Here is an 18323-nt window from a genome sequence, read left to right as displayed (position 1 = left end):
GCATCCTAATCCATCTTACAAGGTCTTGTCTCCTTCCCCGCTACCTCAATATGGTATTCTTCCTCTGTCTCCTTGTCCTCATAAACTTCCATTTCATCATGGAGAAGATGTATGCCAATTTATACTGCTATGTTCTATAGCTTGGCTGTGTTTAGGTGAAAATCTAAGTCCCATCAATGATTTATGCAATGCCCAAATTTTTAGAGTGTGCTCCACAATACTGTGTGTTCTGCAGTGTACAGTACACCATTCTACCTTCCTTCAACCACGGTTTGAGGAATCAGCACTGAATTAGATAGCAGCTGTCACCAAAATGAAGACTAAAGTAAGGGATTATTTGATGCAGAGAAAAGGAAATAAATATAACTTAATAGTAGCAGGTGCAATCTTGTTTCAATTGTCATCCTTATGTAAGTCGTTTTACCCGTCCTAAATTGGACTCAAACCTCTGATATTGGAAAAGTGCTCTAACCAACAGAACAAAATGGACATATCACAAGCATTGCAGCTAGCACACCTTTCAAAGGTTTGAGAGTGAGCCACCCTTACTGGACATCAGTGAATTTTCTTGTACTGTGATGAAAGTCATCTAGCTATCGTGGGCATAATTGCAGCCAACATCCAAACAAAGTTGCTCTTTGTGAATAATAGGTTTTTAATTTATAAACATGTTTACATTCCGTGTTAGTTAAGAAGGGTGTTTGTTCTTAATTAACAAACAATCCCAAGACAAAGTTAATGAAATACAACACTTTTGTTAAACTCACCCCTGTAATACACAAAACTATTTGGGAGGTTACGGGTTTCTGAACTTTATTAAATAATTAATTGTTACTATTAAGACATGTAAATAAAATGTATACTGAATAAGAAGAGAATGCTGTATCTGTTATTAAATTATTTGCATTCCATTCATTAATTTGGTTAATAAAAAGTAAATAAACAGAAAACCCTGATGTTATACAAAATTATCTAATAATGTTTAAGAAAGAATGCAAAATGTCTGCTATTTTCAAACACCAAAAGAAATAGATTTAATTTCCTTTTTTTATCTTGGAACTTAAGAAATTCCGCTTTTTTCTTCAACCTTTTACTGGCCTTCCTCAAATAAATAAAAAAAAAACAGAAAATCGACACTTTATATTACAAATTAAAACTTACTCTCATAACGGATCTGGAAACCAACATCTGAATGACTTTTATCCGTAGTGAAGAGAAGATACAGGAAGTTAGAGGTACTGATCAGAAACTGGGGAACTTGTGTGCCTTGATAGCTCCCAATTAGGGGAGACGAGTAAGATCTTCCATCTCTGACTTCCAACACATCATAATTCACTTCTGTCTTAAACCTGCCACAGAAAAGACACAATATATTGTTAAAGGCAATTTGATAAAGACTGCGCTTTATTTTTACCATGAATTGCAGATTATAGCAGATCCCCGTGACCCTGTGTTCGGATTCAGCGGGTTGGAAAATGGATGGATGGAGTTCCTAAAGGTAATACTGTATGTTGCTGAATATTAATCATTTATTATGTACAAACAGTAGCACATGCCATATGTTAATTTTTAGGAAAAAAAAAGTCATTGGCCCTTTTGCATTTTATTGTCAAGAGGTCCTTTTGCTATTAATCTCTAATTTAAAAAAAAAATGTGTCTTCATTTCATTTATCCATTTTACATTACTCCTAAATAAATATATGACTATATCTTCTTTTAACTATGGTTTTGTTTATTGAATAATCAACATTCTATGCCTTGTAGTGAATGCATATAAAAACAGTTAAGAACAAGGGCATACGTGTATGATTTTTTTTGTTTACTTACAGAGCAAACAATTATTTAAAATCCATTTACCTACTTATTATTACATAATGAACTCTTGAGTATCATTCCTAGAGAAGAGGAGCCACAAACTGTAGGGTGTTTTTTTTATTTCTGCTGGCTCACCATGTTACAAGTCCTTTTCACTGTAAATGTACCATAAACGTTTCTTTGAAAAAACATTAAGCTGACACAATGGTACAAAAACAACTTAATATGTTGCCTGTGTTTCATCAGTATGATCTGATTTTAAAAATGGGTTAAATTACTTTCCCTCAAAAGAAAACTAAAACTATGCCACTGAATAATATCTCCCAAGCTGAAATTTTTGTGCCAATACCAAATTAGCCAGGCAAGTAAAATATCAACACACCATGGGAGCTGACAGGATTCAGAGCACGGACAATTTAAAGGATTGCTTTTCTTGTATTCTGATGAGAATAAGCCATTGATTTGAGAATAATGTGTTTGTGAAACTATATTATCTACAAAAGAACATCCCCATATTTTTTTTTTATTGTGGGAACCTAATTTTGTTGCTCTCATTTTGATTGACAGTGCACTAAAGTGCCATCATTCAATCAGCTCAACAGCAAATGAGGGGCCATGACCAGATATGGTGATATTTTTATTGGAATTTGTAGGGTAAGAGATTATTCAAAAGAGGTCAAAACATACTAACAATAGCAGACTGCAAAGATATCTAAATCACTTAACAAAACTTACAAGTTCAAGAGACAATAGGCATGGTCAAAAAGCATTGACTACTTAACTCAAGTTTACATCCACCATGGTCAATAACAATAACAATTGGGCTTTATGGTGGAGCACTTGTGAAAGCCAATGGATCCCCTTCTAGTTCTCTTTAGTGTTCTTATAATATGCTATCTTGATGGATGAGGTAAACAGCACATGAAAGTTGGAGCCAGGAGGAGAACTACAAGTTACTCACACCCACAATGGTATATCTTACTTAAATCAAATGGAGACATTACTGTTTATAAGTTCAAAAATACAATTATACCATGCAAATATACTGTATATTACAGTACTGTACAGTTCGGTATATAAGATTCCATTACAATATAAAAAATGTCTACATAAAACAATCTTTAACATATCTTTTCCTAAATTGTACTTGAGAGAAGAGTTGGACTTTAAGTACTGGGCAGGTGCCAGTACATCTAGACCTGTGGTTCTCAAGTTCAGTCCTGGGGTCCACTACGACTGCAGGTTTGGTTTCTGCTAATTTTAGGCCTAATTGGCTCCAACTTTAATAATCAAGCAGTTATACTGCAGTTCTTATGTTTTGGTGTCAATTCAGAAATGGCCACGTTCAGTTTACAATATTTTTATTGTAATGCAGTAAGCATTTATGCATTTAACAGGCGGTCAATTTAGTCTTAGTTTGTTCAGGTTTTAGATTTTCATTAGAATCGCCATCACTTTGATTCTGCTTTTCCTGTTCTGGTTAGCTAAGCCAGTGTTCCTCCATTGTCCACCAGCCCACCATGAAAATATGTGAAGGCCCATCTACACAGGCCATGATAATTACCCTCTTGCACTTTTGCCGCAGCCTTGACAAAGTGTTTCTTTTTGACTTAAATTTATTAAAAAAAGGCATATTTAATGTTAGTTCTATTATACTGCCTTTGTTTTTAAGCATAATATGAAATTAATCAGCCATTTCATAAGCAACCTGTATGTTTTTTTTAAATAAAAAGTTTATTTTTTTTTTACTAAAGCCTGAATTTCTTAATCATAATATGAAACAAGTAGGCATTTTTAGAGATAAATAATAACCAGTAATTACTATAATACAGAATTTGTCACTACAGATATTTTTAATAATAACAAACGGCGCTCGCTGCTTACTTGGTTTAAGTATTAAACTAATTATTTTTTTTTAATTAAACATCAAATGATTAAGTATTTCTGACAAAAAACATCAAAAGTAATTTTTGAAATGCAAATATAGTTGCTGCAGTATTTTTTTTTATAACGTATTTACATAATCTATTTTATTGTCCTCTGGATTCAGCACTACTGTAGAGCACTGATAGCTACATTTAATGCAAGCAGAAGGCAAGTATGTTTTCTCTCCACATGCTACAATCAAGGCATCATGTGGGGTGGTGGCAGCCATCAGGTATGTCACAGAAGTGTGGGTAGCCCTAAAACCTGTGCAACTTTAAAAAGTGAGCAGAGCAGTAGTAATGGCGTGTGTGAAGTCAACGTTCCACTTCCTTCATGAAAGTGTCACATTTTTAGCCTCACACTGTGCAGTGAGGCATGTAACCTGCTTTTCCCATTTTTATCTGTCCATTATGAGCAGCCCATTCTCCTTCCAACTACAGATTAGTGACCACTAAGCCACAAATTGCTGTACGTATGTGGAGCACCCATCTGACATCTCTCCGGACATGATGAAGACACTGGAGGCACATTTTAATAGAAGATGTAAATGTTGTCCAGCTAAACTATACATGGATGTAATCTATATATGAAACACTCTTTAAAGTTGGCTTTTGAGAAAGCTAATAGTCATTACAGACCACATGCAACATGTTTTAAATATTGATGAAGCAGGACTGGATCCCATGAGCCTTAAGTTGATGCCACTGCTGTAGTGCTTTGCTGCTATTTTGTAATTATTATCAGGCATCTTGTGAAACTAAATTTTCTTTAATTTCCCCTGTTTATTAAGAATGTCACACATTCTTTATGATAAAAATGCCGAGTAAGTGTAAAAAACTAAGTAAGACAAAACTAAGCCTAAGTGCTGCATGGGGCTTAGCTGTAACTGAGCATGTGCCTTATTGGTTGAAGGGGTGGCTTGCTTATTTTGCTATGACACAAAGTTCAAACCACAACACGCTCTCTATTTACCCCGTGTACTCTCCCTCGTGTTTTTTCTAACCACTCTAATTCCCTGTCAGTCTAGCTTTTGTTCTGATTCCTCTCTCACCTCCAGACTCATTGGTCTTCTGGCCTTTCAAATCAGCCCAGTAATAAATGCTTGGTTAGAAGCAAACCTATTAAGATTCAGGACCTTCAAGACAAAATTCTCTCTGGGATCCTTAAGATCACTGTACTCTTGATCAATTCTTTAATATCCTAAACCTTCCAAGACTTTTTCCAGTCCACTTGCTCCTTCTTCTGGTAACAACTCAGAAAAATGTAATGTACAGTACAGTATTTCCTGCCACTTGCTAACCTAGTGGTGTTATGCTTGCCATGGGCTCATCTTGAGTTAGAAAGACAAGAACTCTTTGCATATGTGGTTTTGACTACTGTGTCAGTCACACTTTCTACACTTTTGTGCTTTACTGGTACAAAGAGTACTAAAGCTTCATTATCGCTGTTGTTGCCCACTGAATATTTACTTCTGAGTCACACTGGCAGGATAGTAATGCCTCCTGGCAACTTTTGAGTAATCATAATGCTGAGATGAGGTGCTCCATCCGCCTGTGCAGGTTCCTATCTGTACTCAATTTTGCAATTGACAGGCCTTAACCTTGTCAAGGTCCACTCATTTGCTAAATCTTCTTTATACATTGTGCCATGTACACATACTGTATTTACACACATATATGATAAACCATCTACAGCTTAATGATGTTATGTATTAAACTGTTGGAAATGCAAATGAAGTGCCTAATTTGTCAAAAGCTTTGGCAAAGAGAAAATTGCAACCTTATTTTCACAAATTCAGGATATTATGAAAAAATACAAGATGGCACTCTGGGATTTGTAACACACCACAGACAGTAACACAGCATGGTGAAGAGGATGTTTAAAAGGCTTCATATTTGGCCATATGTAATAAATTATTAAAGTAAACAGTGTTTTAATGGCTTTTGGCAAATTGCAAGCACAGACTGGAGAATCGGAAAAAATTAATAAAACCAAATGAAACAAAACAGAATTGACTACTTTTTCAGTAACCAAAAATAATTTTAGTGACAAGGAAAAACATTAAATGATTTTGGTCTTTGAACTGGTCATAAAATGGAATAATTCAGTCTTCAATGTGCACTTCATTTCTCACATGTGGTCTGGCTCTAAAACGCTAAAGAAGCACCTGATACTTAAGCATTGACTGTCGTGGCTCAAAGTATCAACAATGTTATTGATGCACAGATTATTTATGCTGCCTTTTCTACTGATATTTTATATTTTACTTTTTTTCCTTTCTGGACTCATTTTTGCTGAAAACAATACTCATTTTTCCCAGTTACTTTGACATTTGCTGATAAGCAAACAATCATATCAAAAGTTCCCTTGTCGAACACTGTCATAAGGCTGACTTGCAATTAATGACTTTTTTTGTGATACAGTGCAGTTATGCTTCCATGTAAGAAAGCCAATCCAAACAACAAAAGTAAATGTTTAAAACAGAGACATGAACAAAAATGATTGGACTCTAGGCTTTGTATCTGTATGAAGAAATTGCACAACTAGCTAATAACACATGGAGTAGGATGCAAGAAACACAAAATTCCATGGGTGGTTGCAGGAACCTTTGGCAAAAAGAAAGTGAAAGTAAAAAATTAACGAGATGTTGGTGGGAACACAGCATAAAAAACAACATTATTTCAAATCAAATTGATATTCTGTAAACCTTGACCTTAACAGCTGATTCTAATGCTAACAAAGATCCTTTTAAAAAACTACAGTCTGCATGTGAAATAAGCTTTAGATTAAATAATCTCCTTTTAAAAGAAAAGTATTTACAGTGAATAATTATGATTAAATATTATTTAAATTATAAATATGAAAATATGAATGTAAATGTAAGAAAACAAAACTAAGTTTTCCAGTCTGCATAGGCTTTAATAATTAAATGTTATAAGAACTTTAGAGATCAAATTCTGAAGAGTAGTCTAAATTAAACTGGAACTGTCTGGCATGTGTCCACATACTCTTAGTAACAATGGTTTTATTCTTAATAATCTAGATAATTAAAATTACAAACTAAGCAGACAAGCTTTATGTCTAATACTAATGGAACACATCAGGCCACCCACTCCCTGCACAAAACTGCCTAATAAGTCTAAGTTACTCAGAAAAGGAAATTCCATGATTCACAATGTAGTAAGATGTCAAGCAAAATGACACCTTATATTGGCAAACTAAAAAAAATACAATATGCAAGCTTTCAAGGCGACTCAGCCCCCTTTTTCAAGCAAGATGTAATCAATAATAATAATGATAATAATAAAAGATGTCATTTTGCTTGACTTCTCACTACTTTCATAATGGCTAACACAGTACAACACGCTAGTATTATGAGTCACAATGAAAATGAAACTTACTACATGTTAGGCTGACCAGCATCTTTTTTTTTCAAACATTCACTCAAGATGGTTGCACAGTTCATAATGAACATAGTTAAAATGTCTTTTATTCAACAACAAGGCACTACATTCAAAATAGCCCTTCCTTGACTTATCAAATAAACCAAATTTGCATCTGACGGTTCCAAAGAGTTAAGGACCTTTTTCAAACATATCATTGCTTTGTAAAACATGAGGAAACATTATAATCACAGTCTTAATTGTATTTATACTACACTATATTAATAAATTCTCTGGGCTTGTACAAGGGAGTTCCCTAAATTAAAAAATTAATGCAGTTAATAATTACACTTCAGTTCACAAGTGTAAACTTCAATTTGTGCATTTAAAATACTAAACTGGAAGCAAGAGACTGAATACATGTATTAGAAACAACACATGTAATTTTGTGCCTAAATATTTTCAAACTACATTCATATAGTTTCAAACATTTTATACCGTTATGAGCCTATCAACAAATATTATAAAATGTGTTGTTAAAGCCAACTGCTTGTCATTTTTGAATAACTGTAAAATGGCATTGAAAATTAATGTTGTAAAAGACTGTGAAGGCATTATTAAACTATGACCGATGACATCTGCATATGTACAGACTGAAAGCATATATAGTACCTATTTAAAGGCTTTAAAATGCAACCAATGACTTAAATCACATTGCTTCCCATAAAAGAAAAATTTCACTTGAACAGTTTTAGTACAAGCCATTTTATAAACCTACACGTTATGTAGCTTTGAGGAGTGAGGCCATGAAGTATGTAATTAATTGCTATAGAATCTAAAATGATAAATATATTTGTGTAGTTTAATTTTTTCCCCATTATTGGAAAAGATCAAAGTGGTGCAAAATGAAATCAAGAGTATTCAATTTTATCTCAGCCTTGAATGGGTTTGTTTGTTACCTGTCAAAGATGATTTTGATAGGATAGCCAGGCTGGGCCTCGATGACCCATACACAGTTCAGAGAGTCCTTATAGAAACCAGGCCAGCCAGGAGAAAGAATCATACCACTCGGTGCAGTCAAATGTCCTCCGCAAGGAGCTAGTGTAGGGAAAGAAAACAGTAGTGGACAGTCAGACAATGATCATATAAGGTAGAAACTAACCCTTTATACTGTAATTATGAAGAAACAGATCAACTTTCTTTTAAGAAGTTACCCCAATTAGCAAATGGCTTTATTTTTCCTTTTAAAGTCATTTAGAAATGTACCTTAAAGTACTCCCCTTTGTGAAAGTTGATGCAAAAGTCAAGTACAGAGGAAATTCATTATTTGCCTCAAATGAAATTAACAATCGACTCTGTTATTCACTGCATTATGGAAGTATCTTATGCATTTATTCAAATGATTTAATACATATCAAATAAACAAAAAAAAAACTTGTCTATTTTGCAATGAAGTAATTTTTTTTTTTGCACAACCTATTAATTATACCGTACAGCCATGAAATACAGATACCATTCTTGTGCAAATGTTGTGCTACATAATTATACACAAGAAAGGAACTGTTTAAGTGCTCTATCTGAGCAAACACTGAATAAGGCCACGTCTCCTGAAATTGCACAGGCATTAAAAATGGCTCACATAAACATATCGTGTACACTGCTAGGCTTCAAACAACAACGAATGTAAATCAAGACGTCATCCAGAAAAAAATACTCATGCAGCAGATGATAGCAAGACATAAAGGGAAACTCCTGAAAGAACTGAAGCTACTGTGGAAAGAGACCACAGAGCAAATAGGGAGACTGACAGCTACAAGGCAAAACATGCTTGAAATTTGGGAAACAAAACCCAAATGCAAGGGTGTGCTCTTTCAGCCAAAATGATGTTATAAAGCATAGAATTTCTTCTACCATGAAACATCATGAGCAAAGTCTGCCGTGAATTATCTGCAGCGACGTACTAGCAATTGAAAGGTTTTTGGAAATAAAGCATATTATATACAAAAGAAAATCCTTGGACCTTTTTAAATGAAAAAAGTGAAAATCTTGAGGCATCACAAAAAACATTCAAAGGTGCTTATAAAGGAGAGGCAGCAAACACCCCATGCATCATATCTTATTGCACACTAAATTGCCAAAAGTAAGAAAAATCACACAATTTCAGAGCAGCTCATCTTGTCTGATAAAACAGATATGTGTGCCAAAGTTGTACATGAGTCAGCCAGCAACAAAATTAAAAATATCCCTCAATCCAGGGGCACAGTTTATCTGAGAATATGTGACATACCTGATGACATAAAGCAACAGACTGTTGATCATCTCAGCAAAAGTGGGCATTTTGCTGTACAACGCAATGTGCCCACTGGTATGACTTAAAAATAAAGTGACAAAGTACTGTTTGCTTATGTCAGATATATATAGGATAAGAATTTCAAGAAATCAATTTTTGTTAAATACTGATTTGTCTACATCCACAACTGCAGCAGGTTTTTTTTTTACTGAACTAAACAGACATTTGCCCTGGGTATGACGTTAATCTGAATCCAGCCCTGCAAGTAGGCCCTCCAGCATTCAGCAAAAAACCTGATGGTTGGTGGCAGAATTGGCAGTCCAGCCACCATAAAAAAACTCACACTGTTCCATTCCATCTGAACTAGTGTGGTGTTAAGGTGTCATCCATTGCATGGCTACACTCAGGTCCTAATCTGGAATCTTGATTTGGTTTGTCATGTGGTGGGTGTGTGTGCTCCTAACCTCTCTCTGAATAGACATTCAAAGTCGTTTGTAGTATGGTGGATTTTCACTGTTCATGTAACAAATACTCAAGATGCCTTCTGTCATTTATGACATTTATGATATCAGCAGTGAGCATATACAGCTTTGGTTGCAATTAGGAATTCTCTGTCACAAGTGTACAAGCCAAAGAGTAAATTGGGAGCCTTTATTAAGAAAAATATTTCCAAAGTGGGGGAGGCACGGTGGCGCAGTGGTAGCGCTGCTGCCTCGCAGTTAGGAGACCCAGGTTCGCTTCCCGGGTCCTCCCTGCGTGGAGTTTGCATGTTCTCCCGTGTCTGCGTGGGTTTCCTCCGGGCGCTCCGGTTTCCTCCCACAATCCAAAGACATGCAGGTTAGGTGGATTGGCAATTCTGAATTGGCCCTAGTGTGTGCTTGGTGTGTGGGTGTGTTTGTGTGTGTCCTGTGGTGGGTTGGCACCCTGCCCAGGATTGGTTCCTGCCTTGTGCCCTGGGATTGGCTCCAGCAGACCCCCGTGACCCTATTCGGATTCAGCGGGTTAGACAATGGATGGATGGATGGATTTCCAAAGTGGCTATACGCTTTGATAATTTTTTATGGATTATGAACATATCTAACCTGGCTGATATTTTTGAACATCTCCAAGCACTTAATGTGTCACTACAAAGGAAAGACTGTAACTGGTTTGAGCAAATGGATGACATCAGTCTTCAAGGAAAAGCTCATACAATGGACTAAGCACATAAACACTGACAAGCTAGACATGCGGACCAACGTCTGAAATAAACTGCAAAATATTTGTTAGTGTTTGGAAAAATTGAAGACATGACTTTGTGCTTATTTACCAGAGGAGAGAATAGAAGTTGAAGATTGGACAGGAAATCCATACCATATTAGCGTCAAAACAATGACCTTACCATTTGAGAAGGAAACACAACTAAACTGAGTTGTCACGTGATCACAGTCTTCGGAAGAAATTCTCAGAATTGAGATTCCCCTGGTTCTGATGCTATGTTGCAAAGGAATACTGCGCCATTATAATACTTCTGACTTCAGTACTACTCATCTTTGTGAGACTGGGCCGAATACCATGGGTGTTTGATATGTTATGTACACTGTACTTAAGTGTTGAAAATGTATATACTGTAATTGACTAATATTTAATATTCAGGATGAAAATGTTGGCTACTTTGCATTAAAACTGAAAATAAAGGATATTCATTAAACAAAAATTGACAAAAATGAGTCCTAAGACCAGAAAGGTCAAAACCACTGCTTTAGTGCCAGTCTTCAACAAGTTATTTAGTAGTTTTTGTCCAAGACAATATGGAGCACACACTTAACTGCATCAAGTGAGGCAATACTTACAGCCTGCCCTTTACTGAACACAATACATAGATGGTAGGTAAACACCAGCAACATTCTGGACTTTGGTGTGGTGATCTACACTAAGAGTTACCTCTCTTATCCAAACTGATCCATCAACCCGACACAGCTCTCACTAAGACTAGGTAATTCCTGTAAATATTTAATTAACAGTTCTGTGTATAAGACTTTGTTTTGTTGAAAGTCATTACTTGCAAAAAGGTACAGTATGTGAAACCAAACCAACAGGAGCACAGTGCTTTGTAATGCTGCCAAGATCAATTTATCATCATAGTATTCAAACCAAAAAAAAAGTCAGAAAAAGTCAGTTGCCTGAAGGGGACACACTGTCTTCCAAGCCAGCAGGATGAACACAGATGAGAAATGTGAATCCTCCACAGCAAGACAGCAAGGAAGCAAAAGTGCACCTCTTAAAATATGAGCATTGCTGTCCCCATCAGTTTTCACACAAAAAAAGTAAAATGTGGCATACTGCCCAAAAGTAGGGTTTAACTTCAACAACACAACATCTGTGAACACATAAAAAAATATACATTTTAAATGACAAAGGCCTTACTTAGTAGATATACTGTACATTCTCCAGTTTCTTTAAGAAACTTTATTAAGAAATAAAGCCCAGGATTTTTATAGCTTATACTAAGTTGATATGGTAATCAAGGATAACCTCTAAATATTTTTAATGAGAGGCTAATTATTTGCTGTGAAAAGCCAAAGGGAAAAAGAGATGGTAGATTCGGGATTCACCTTCAATGATTAATGGCAAAGTATTTAATGCATTTTTTTTTTTTTTTTTTGCTTTAAACTATGTACAACCTTAAATTTGATTGGCTTATTAGATTGGTACTGAATGGCACTTCATTAAAATATTTAAACCTATATGCACACACACCTACACTACAGACTAGATTTTTTTCAAGGAGTGTATAGTGGAATGCTTTTCCCTTGACTACAAAATTAGACTTTCAAATGGGCCAAATTTTACCACCTTCTTCACTTACAGCTTAACAAGGTGCTTCAAATTTTAACTCGAAAGCCTGATGCATTTCTATTAGTTTTTTTCTGAAGTCACATACAGCTAACCAGTAATTTAGGTTCTCCTGTGACCGCTTTAAAACAGCTGCAAGGAAAGGATATATTATGTCATATAGTACATACAGTGACGCCATTTTGCAGCTCTTCAAAAGATTTTATGAGTACTTCTGCCTTGTTGTTGAAGGACTGATTGCCAGCTTCCATCTTTTTTTCTAAAGCGCACGTATCCAATCCACTGCTATGCACTCCTACCCATATAATGCCAGTTTAATGTCTTCCATGAACTTCATTTATAAAAATCTCTTTCTGTCCTAGATGCTAAATCATTCTCAATGGAATCCTTATGAAATTCACTTTTAGATGATGCCCTACAATAATTGCAAAATGAAAGCTGCTGCATTACAATCCTCTACAGGCATCCAAACAAGCAGAAAGTAAGCTGACTGGAACTGTCATGACATCATATACAGCGTAAGTACCACAGTGGATGGATGGGTGTCCCAGAAGGTAATTCTTTGCCCAGATGGGAAGTCACAATGAAGGAGAATGGAACGACAGGCTTTTCGACTGGAAGGTCTGTATGCCAGAACGCTGAAAGGACCATGGGAGACAATATCATGTGGGTGCTCTGTTCACTGATATGCTAGAGTGCAGCATCCCTGGGATTCGGGTCTCCTCTGGACACCCTAAGGGCATCATAGGAGTTGGAACCCCAGAGTACAGCCTTGTTGTGGTCCATGGGTACAGCCAGGATGCACTGCAGGGAGATATGGTCATTACTTTGTGGTACTACCATCTGACCTGGAAGTGCTTCCTACAAACCATGTACTAGACACGGGAGTACTCCCAGGTCAAAGATAAAAAGAGCTGCTTCACCTTGATTGAGGAGTCCGCGTTGGGATTCACATGACAAAACTCTTGGAACAAGTGGACGGAGAAGAGAAAAATTCTGTATAACTGTGTCTTTGACTAACATGGTTGTGCTTAACTGTCGACTGAAGTCTGTAAGTAATAAAATGCACATTATTTGAACACGTGGTTGTGTAGAGTTTACACTGCATAGAGTATGTACTGTATACATGATACTGAACACTTGTAACTTTAGTAGCAGTATTATACCTGTAATATATTAGTGACATTATTTCAAACTACATGTCATCCTGTTCAAGGCTGCTAGCTAATTTCTAATTTTCAGTTTTATTTAACTCTACACATATTTAGTGTTTTATATGAAATATTTGAGTTACCACATTTGTCAAAATTCTGATGCTCTCTGCTTAACCATTTTGCAATTAAATTATTTGTACCCTTGAGAAACAATTAAAAAATAAACTAACATTATAATAAAACTCAACAGTGTAACTTCAGTTTATAATATTTAAAAACTTCTACAAATTTACTGACTGTGACTTTAAATTGATCTCAAATATAAAGCTAAAATAATAAAGAAGAATAAGCAAAGTTTCAGGTTGTGCATACCTTCACATCTAGGAACAGCATTGTCCCACACTACATTTCCATCTTTCAGAATACAAGTGATGGTCTCTGAGCCATGAGTTTTGATGAAACCTTCTTCACACAAAAATGACACTGAGCTGCCAAGCTGAAGGCTATCTCCGAATCTCTTTCCATTGATTGGGATACCAGGATCTGGACATTCATTGTGTCGGAATGCTGGAGTTGTGGGAGAGAGAGATGAAGAGAAAAGGAGAGCAATATAATGACTTCAAGTGACTAAATGTTATAATTTTTAAAAATATAGATGTGCATAAATTCATTTATAGTGCTGTATATGGAATTAGTTTATGTATAAAAATCAACAGATATCTGATATTTATGGTTAGTTTCTGTTATCCATCAAACCATTTTTGAACCCGCAAATTTCATTAAAGGCTATTAAAAAACTAGCAGCAGTTTCAAAGTAGAAATAATTTTTTGATTGGATGTCAGTCAGTCTCAAGACAAAAGTGGACATTCATACTCAGACAAAATGAGCCAATTTAAATTCATCAGTTAACTAGAAATTCACAACTTTGCGAGGTACCTGGAGAAATCCCACATGAGTACCACAAAAGCATACAATATAAACAGAAACAAAGACTTGGATATACAGAAATATACTCCACATAAATCAGAACTTGGATGAAACAATCAATATAAGGAATGTCATCTTTTACTTCATCTTATTTATGATCAAATATGTTCCAAATGTTTAGACTAATACCACTTTTTCTGTTCTGTCAACACCATCCAAAACCCAATGATGTGAAGAAAGACATCTTTGAATGCACAATGTTTTGGGCCTTAACATTGTGTTTTACTTCTCTCAGCCAAAAACAGGAGTGTGATCTTTGAAACTAGATGTATGACGACTGGAAACTTGTTGCCTTGTCTTACTTGTAAACAGTAAGTTAGAAAATGGGATTTATCAGAATATGGAACGAACCTTAACAAAACTGATAATGTCATTTCTCAATGTAGTCCCACCCTTCTCGATGCACTTGTGCCATCTGCCTGGAAGTGTCTGGATTCTAGCAGAATAAAAAGTATGGTCCTCGCAACCACTCGTGCACCACTTTCTTCACATCATCATCTGTCTTGAATCGAACACCACCCAAATGTTTTTTCAGTGGTTCAAAAAGGTGGAAATCACATGATGCCAAATCTGACAGACAAGGAGGACGTGGCAATACCTCAAACTTCAGTTTCTCCAGACAAGCCTCGGTGTTCTTAGCAGTGTGTGGGCAGGCAGCATTGCCTTGTGCAGCAAAAGGACTCCTTGAGACAATAGTCCCCACCACTTGGATTAAATAGCAGGCTTCACATTGGTTTCCAGTAAGTTACAGTAAATTCCACTGGTGACTGTAGTACCCCTCGGCATGTAGTGTTCGACAATAACTTGGGTATATATATGTGCGTGTGTGTGTGTATGTTTTATACAGACAGGTGCACACACACTTCTTAAAATGGATTTTTCATACAAATATGAAAGTAGACTGCATATAAAACCAGAGTGGTTCCTTTGAGAAATAAAACTTTAAATATGCAAGTAATTCTGATTGTTTCATTGTACTCTTACTAACAATTTTTGTTGAAAAAGAATATTGTATATTCACACAATATATACATTTCTCTACCTGTAAATAGGATAAAATTAACCTAGTATCATATACAGCAGAGATATCATAAACTTCCCTTGATATTCTAGCAAATCTGCAGATCATACTTTCATTTTCTGGACCTGCTCATTTCAACGCAGGGTGAGATGGACAGCTGGATCCTTTACTAGAAGCACTGGATGCACCTAGCCATTGCAAGACATAACCTCACTTACTCATTCTGTTTTAATTCGGAGGCACCAAACTACCTTACTTGCATGTTAATGGTACAGCACAGAGGAGACAACCAGAGTACAAGGGAAATTTCCAAATGACACAGGACGAACATGTTAAGTCCACTAAGAAAGTGGTCAGGATTCAAATTAAAGGCTTTTGAAATGTGATCCAGCAGGGACAATGACTGCACCACCATGCTGCCGACTCACAAATCATTCTATGTAAAAGTGACAGTGAGATCCAAAGAGGTGTGGGAAGGAATGAGTGAATGGAGTGATGTGTTTAATACAGATATGAATGCATTAGCATAAAGGAAATGTAGAGATGTATTCAGCATCCTCTTTATAAAAGATTGTTTGTCTTACTGTTTAAAACTCAGGTAAACAAGCTCTAAGTCATATCTCATTGTAACAGTGTCCCAGCTTACCACCTCCTTTTTTGAGGAAACTGTCAGTCCTCAAGCAGCGTTTTCACAGGAGTGGTGTCAGGTCATGGATGACATGTGGCTCAATGATTAATTTGTCAGGATTGGCTCTACCCAAACTGAGTTTCTGCTTCATCCATCACCCTCCTTTTATGTATTACTCTAGCTACAGTCTCCTCAATCGAGTTTGTCATCTTCCTAATTAACATGAATGATGTAATGTGTCAAAACATAGTGGGAAGCAGTCACATGACCTTTAAAGAGCCCATTGCTTGAGCTCAGTAGTATTTGGCTGCTGTGAAATTCAGTCATTGTCTTCATTGTTTTTTTCTATTTTTTGCTTTTTACTGAGAAAGTTTTTGTGACAGATGGCATGAAGCGTCATCTCCAGCTGAGTCTTCAGTCAAGTGTGACGGAAGTAGAACAGCTTGTGAGGTGTTGGGTAAACCTAAAATCCCCAGTGCTGCCTGTCATGACCTCATTCTGTACGGGTTCCACTAGTCAAGGCTCTACTGGGACATAACCAGCTTCATCTGCCTTATGAAAACAAAACAAAACAAAACAAAAAAAGAATAGAAAAGCTAGCAGTGTTTTTCAATGTATTTCTTAATCAGAGCTTTCACAAAAACCTTTCATTTGTATCCTGAGCTCCTCTATATATGCCTTCTGTTCACACTCTTCTGGAAATGGGCCACAGTGTTTCTCAACACAAACCGTTCCCATTCTAATTTAGTGTGAAGAATAAACACAAACTCATAACCAAACAGCTTAAGAGCTTTCAAAGGCAATCACACATGACAAATCTGAATATCTGTCAGCTATTTTACCAGAAAAAGAAAGAATGTAAAAAATGTACTAGTAGAACAGAATGAGAAATTGACACCGTGGTGGTCTGTCAAAATGAGAGGACAGAAAAGCTCCTGTGCTGGATTACAGACTTTACAATCTCAATTTATGAACAGGCTTAGTCACTTCAGATCTGAAGGTTACTTTTCACTGCCTGCAGGAGGCATCACATTTCTGGATGCTTATTAAGACAATCAGGAGAAAATGTAGTTTTGGTTGCCATGTGATTGGAAAGGCATCACATGGGGATTCCAACTCAAGAGATAATGAAAAAAGTCATTCTGACATACTGTGAAGGAGAAAGGCACTTGATTGTCACTGTGAGTGTTCACAGAATTTGGTGAAATGAAAATGAAAAAATGGGGATTGGGCAATAAGTGAACTCAGAAGAGATGGCTCAGGCAGATGAATGAATTATCTAAGGACAAGAAATGTCATCAAAAGTCAATGCCTGCCAGTGGTCTTTGGTATCTATCAGTACATGTAATGATTACAGTAGATGGGACATTTGCTTAGGGCTGACCTGTGGAGGACATTGATAAGACACTTGGTTTTGTTCCAGCATCTTAAAGAACAGTAATGAATCAATTGTTAGAATACAATTAACTGTGACACTTTAGTACATTTCTGCAATATGCAAAACCCTGGCACTACAGAGGATACTGTGCAACACCTAAGAGGAGCTTATACTGCATTGTTTTCAGTGGTTTTAGAAGGCAAAGTGTAGTACTTACTGGTAAAGGTAATGTTGAAACCCCTGTTCGCAGTGGAATGATCAGTGAGGAACTCCAGTCTGGCAACATGCCCGCTGGTTGTAAGAGGAGAGGGGACCTTTGTGCCTGAGAAGGTGCCCAACACAGGAGACTCAGCTTTGCCCCCATCCTTGACAGCGAGGTAGTCAAACTGTGGCTCCACATTCAGGTCATTAAAAGCTAGGTGGATCCTACTCTCTGGCTTGGCGATAATCAACCAGACGCAGTGCATGTTGTCACCATATTCATTTGGGTAGTTAGGGGACAGCAGGACACCCGATGGAGTCGTGAAATTAAAGAAGCAGGAAACTGCAAGATATATAAAACAGTATTAAATTAAAATATTATACCTGAAAATAAAAGATTAGTCAAGAAAGGAAAATTCACTGCTTTTTAAGAAAACAAATTAAGATGTGCAATTATGTAACAAGAAAAACATTGATGAGACTTAATTTTGGTCAGTTAGACTGGTCCTTAAGAGCATATGTAAAATCTCAAAAACAAATTAAATAACAAAAAATCAAATTGTACAACCACCAAAGACAAATTGAACAACAAAAAACCTAATCAAAATCACACAAGGAACTAAATAAAATCCAAATAACATATCAAAATACAATAAAAACAAATTAGAAACAATAAATACAAAAGTTAGAATAAGCAAAGAACA

The 18323-nt window shown here is 36.2% G+C and overlaps 1 protein-coding gene across 1 annotated transcript in view; it reads right to left on the bottom strand.

The window, feature by feature from the left end:
• csmd2 (CUB and Sushi multiple domains 2) overlaps positions 1-18323 on the bottom strand; it is a 967861-nt gene that overhangs the window by 264299 nt on the left and 685239 nt on the right. Inside the window, exons 16-19 of the mRNA XM_039739491.1 lie at positions 17636-17962; positions 13776-13970; positions 8084-8222; positions 1162-1349 (exon numbers count right to left, since the gene is read on the bottom strand). Coding sequence (XP_039595425.1) covers positions 1162-1349; positions 8084-8222; positions 13776-13970; positions 17636-17962 — 849 coding nt within the window. The remainder of the gene's footprint in view (positions 1-1161; positions 1350-8083; positions 8223-13775; positions 13971-17635; positions 17963-18323) is intronic.

Source organism: Polypterus senegalus, chromosome 17, assembly GCF_016835505.1.
Source record: "Polypterus senegalus isolate Bchr_013 chromosome 17, ASM1683550v1, whole genome shotgun sequence".
Taxonomy (NCBI): domain Eukaryota; kingdom Metazoa; phylum Chordata; class Cladistia; order Polypteriformes; family Polypteridae; genus Polypterus; species Polypterus senegalus.
The sequence above is the reverse complement of the archived record's forward strand: the minus strand, read 5'-3'. Positions and strand labels throughout refer to the sequence as shown.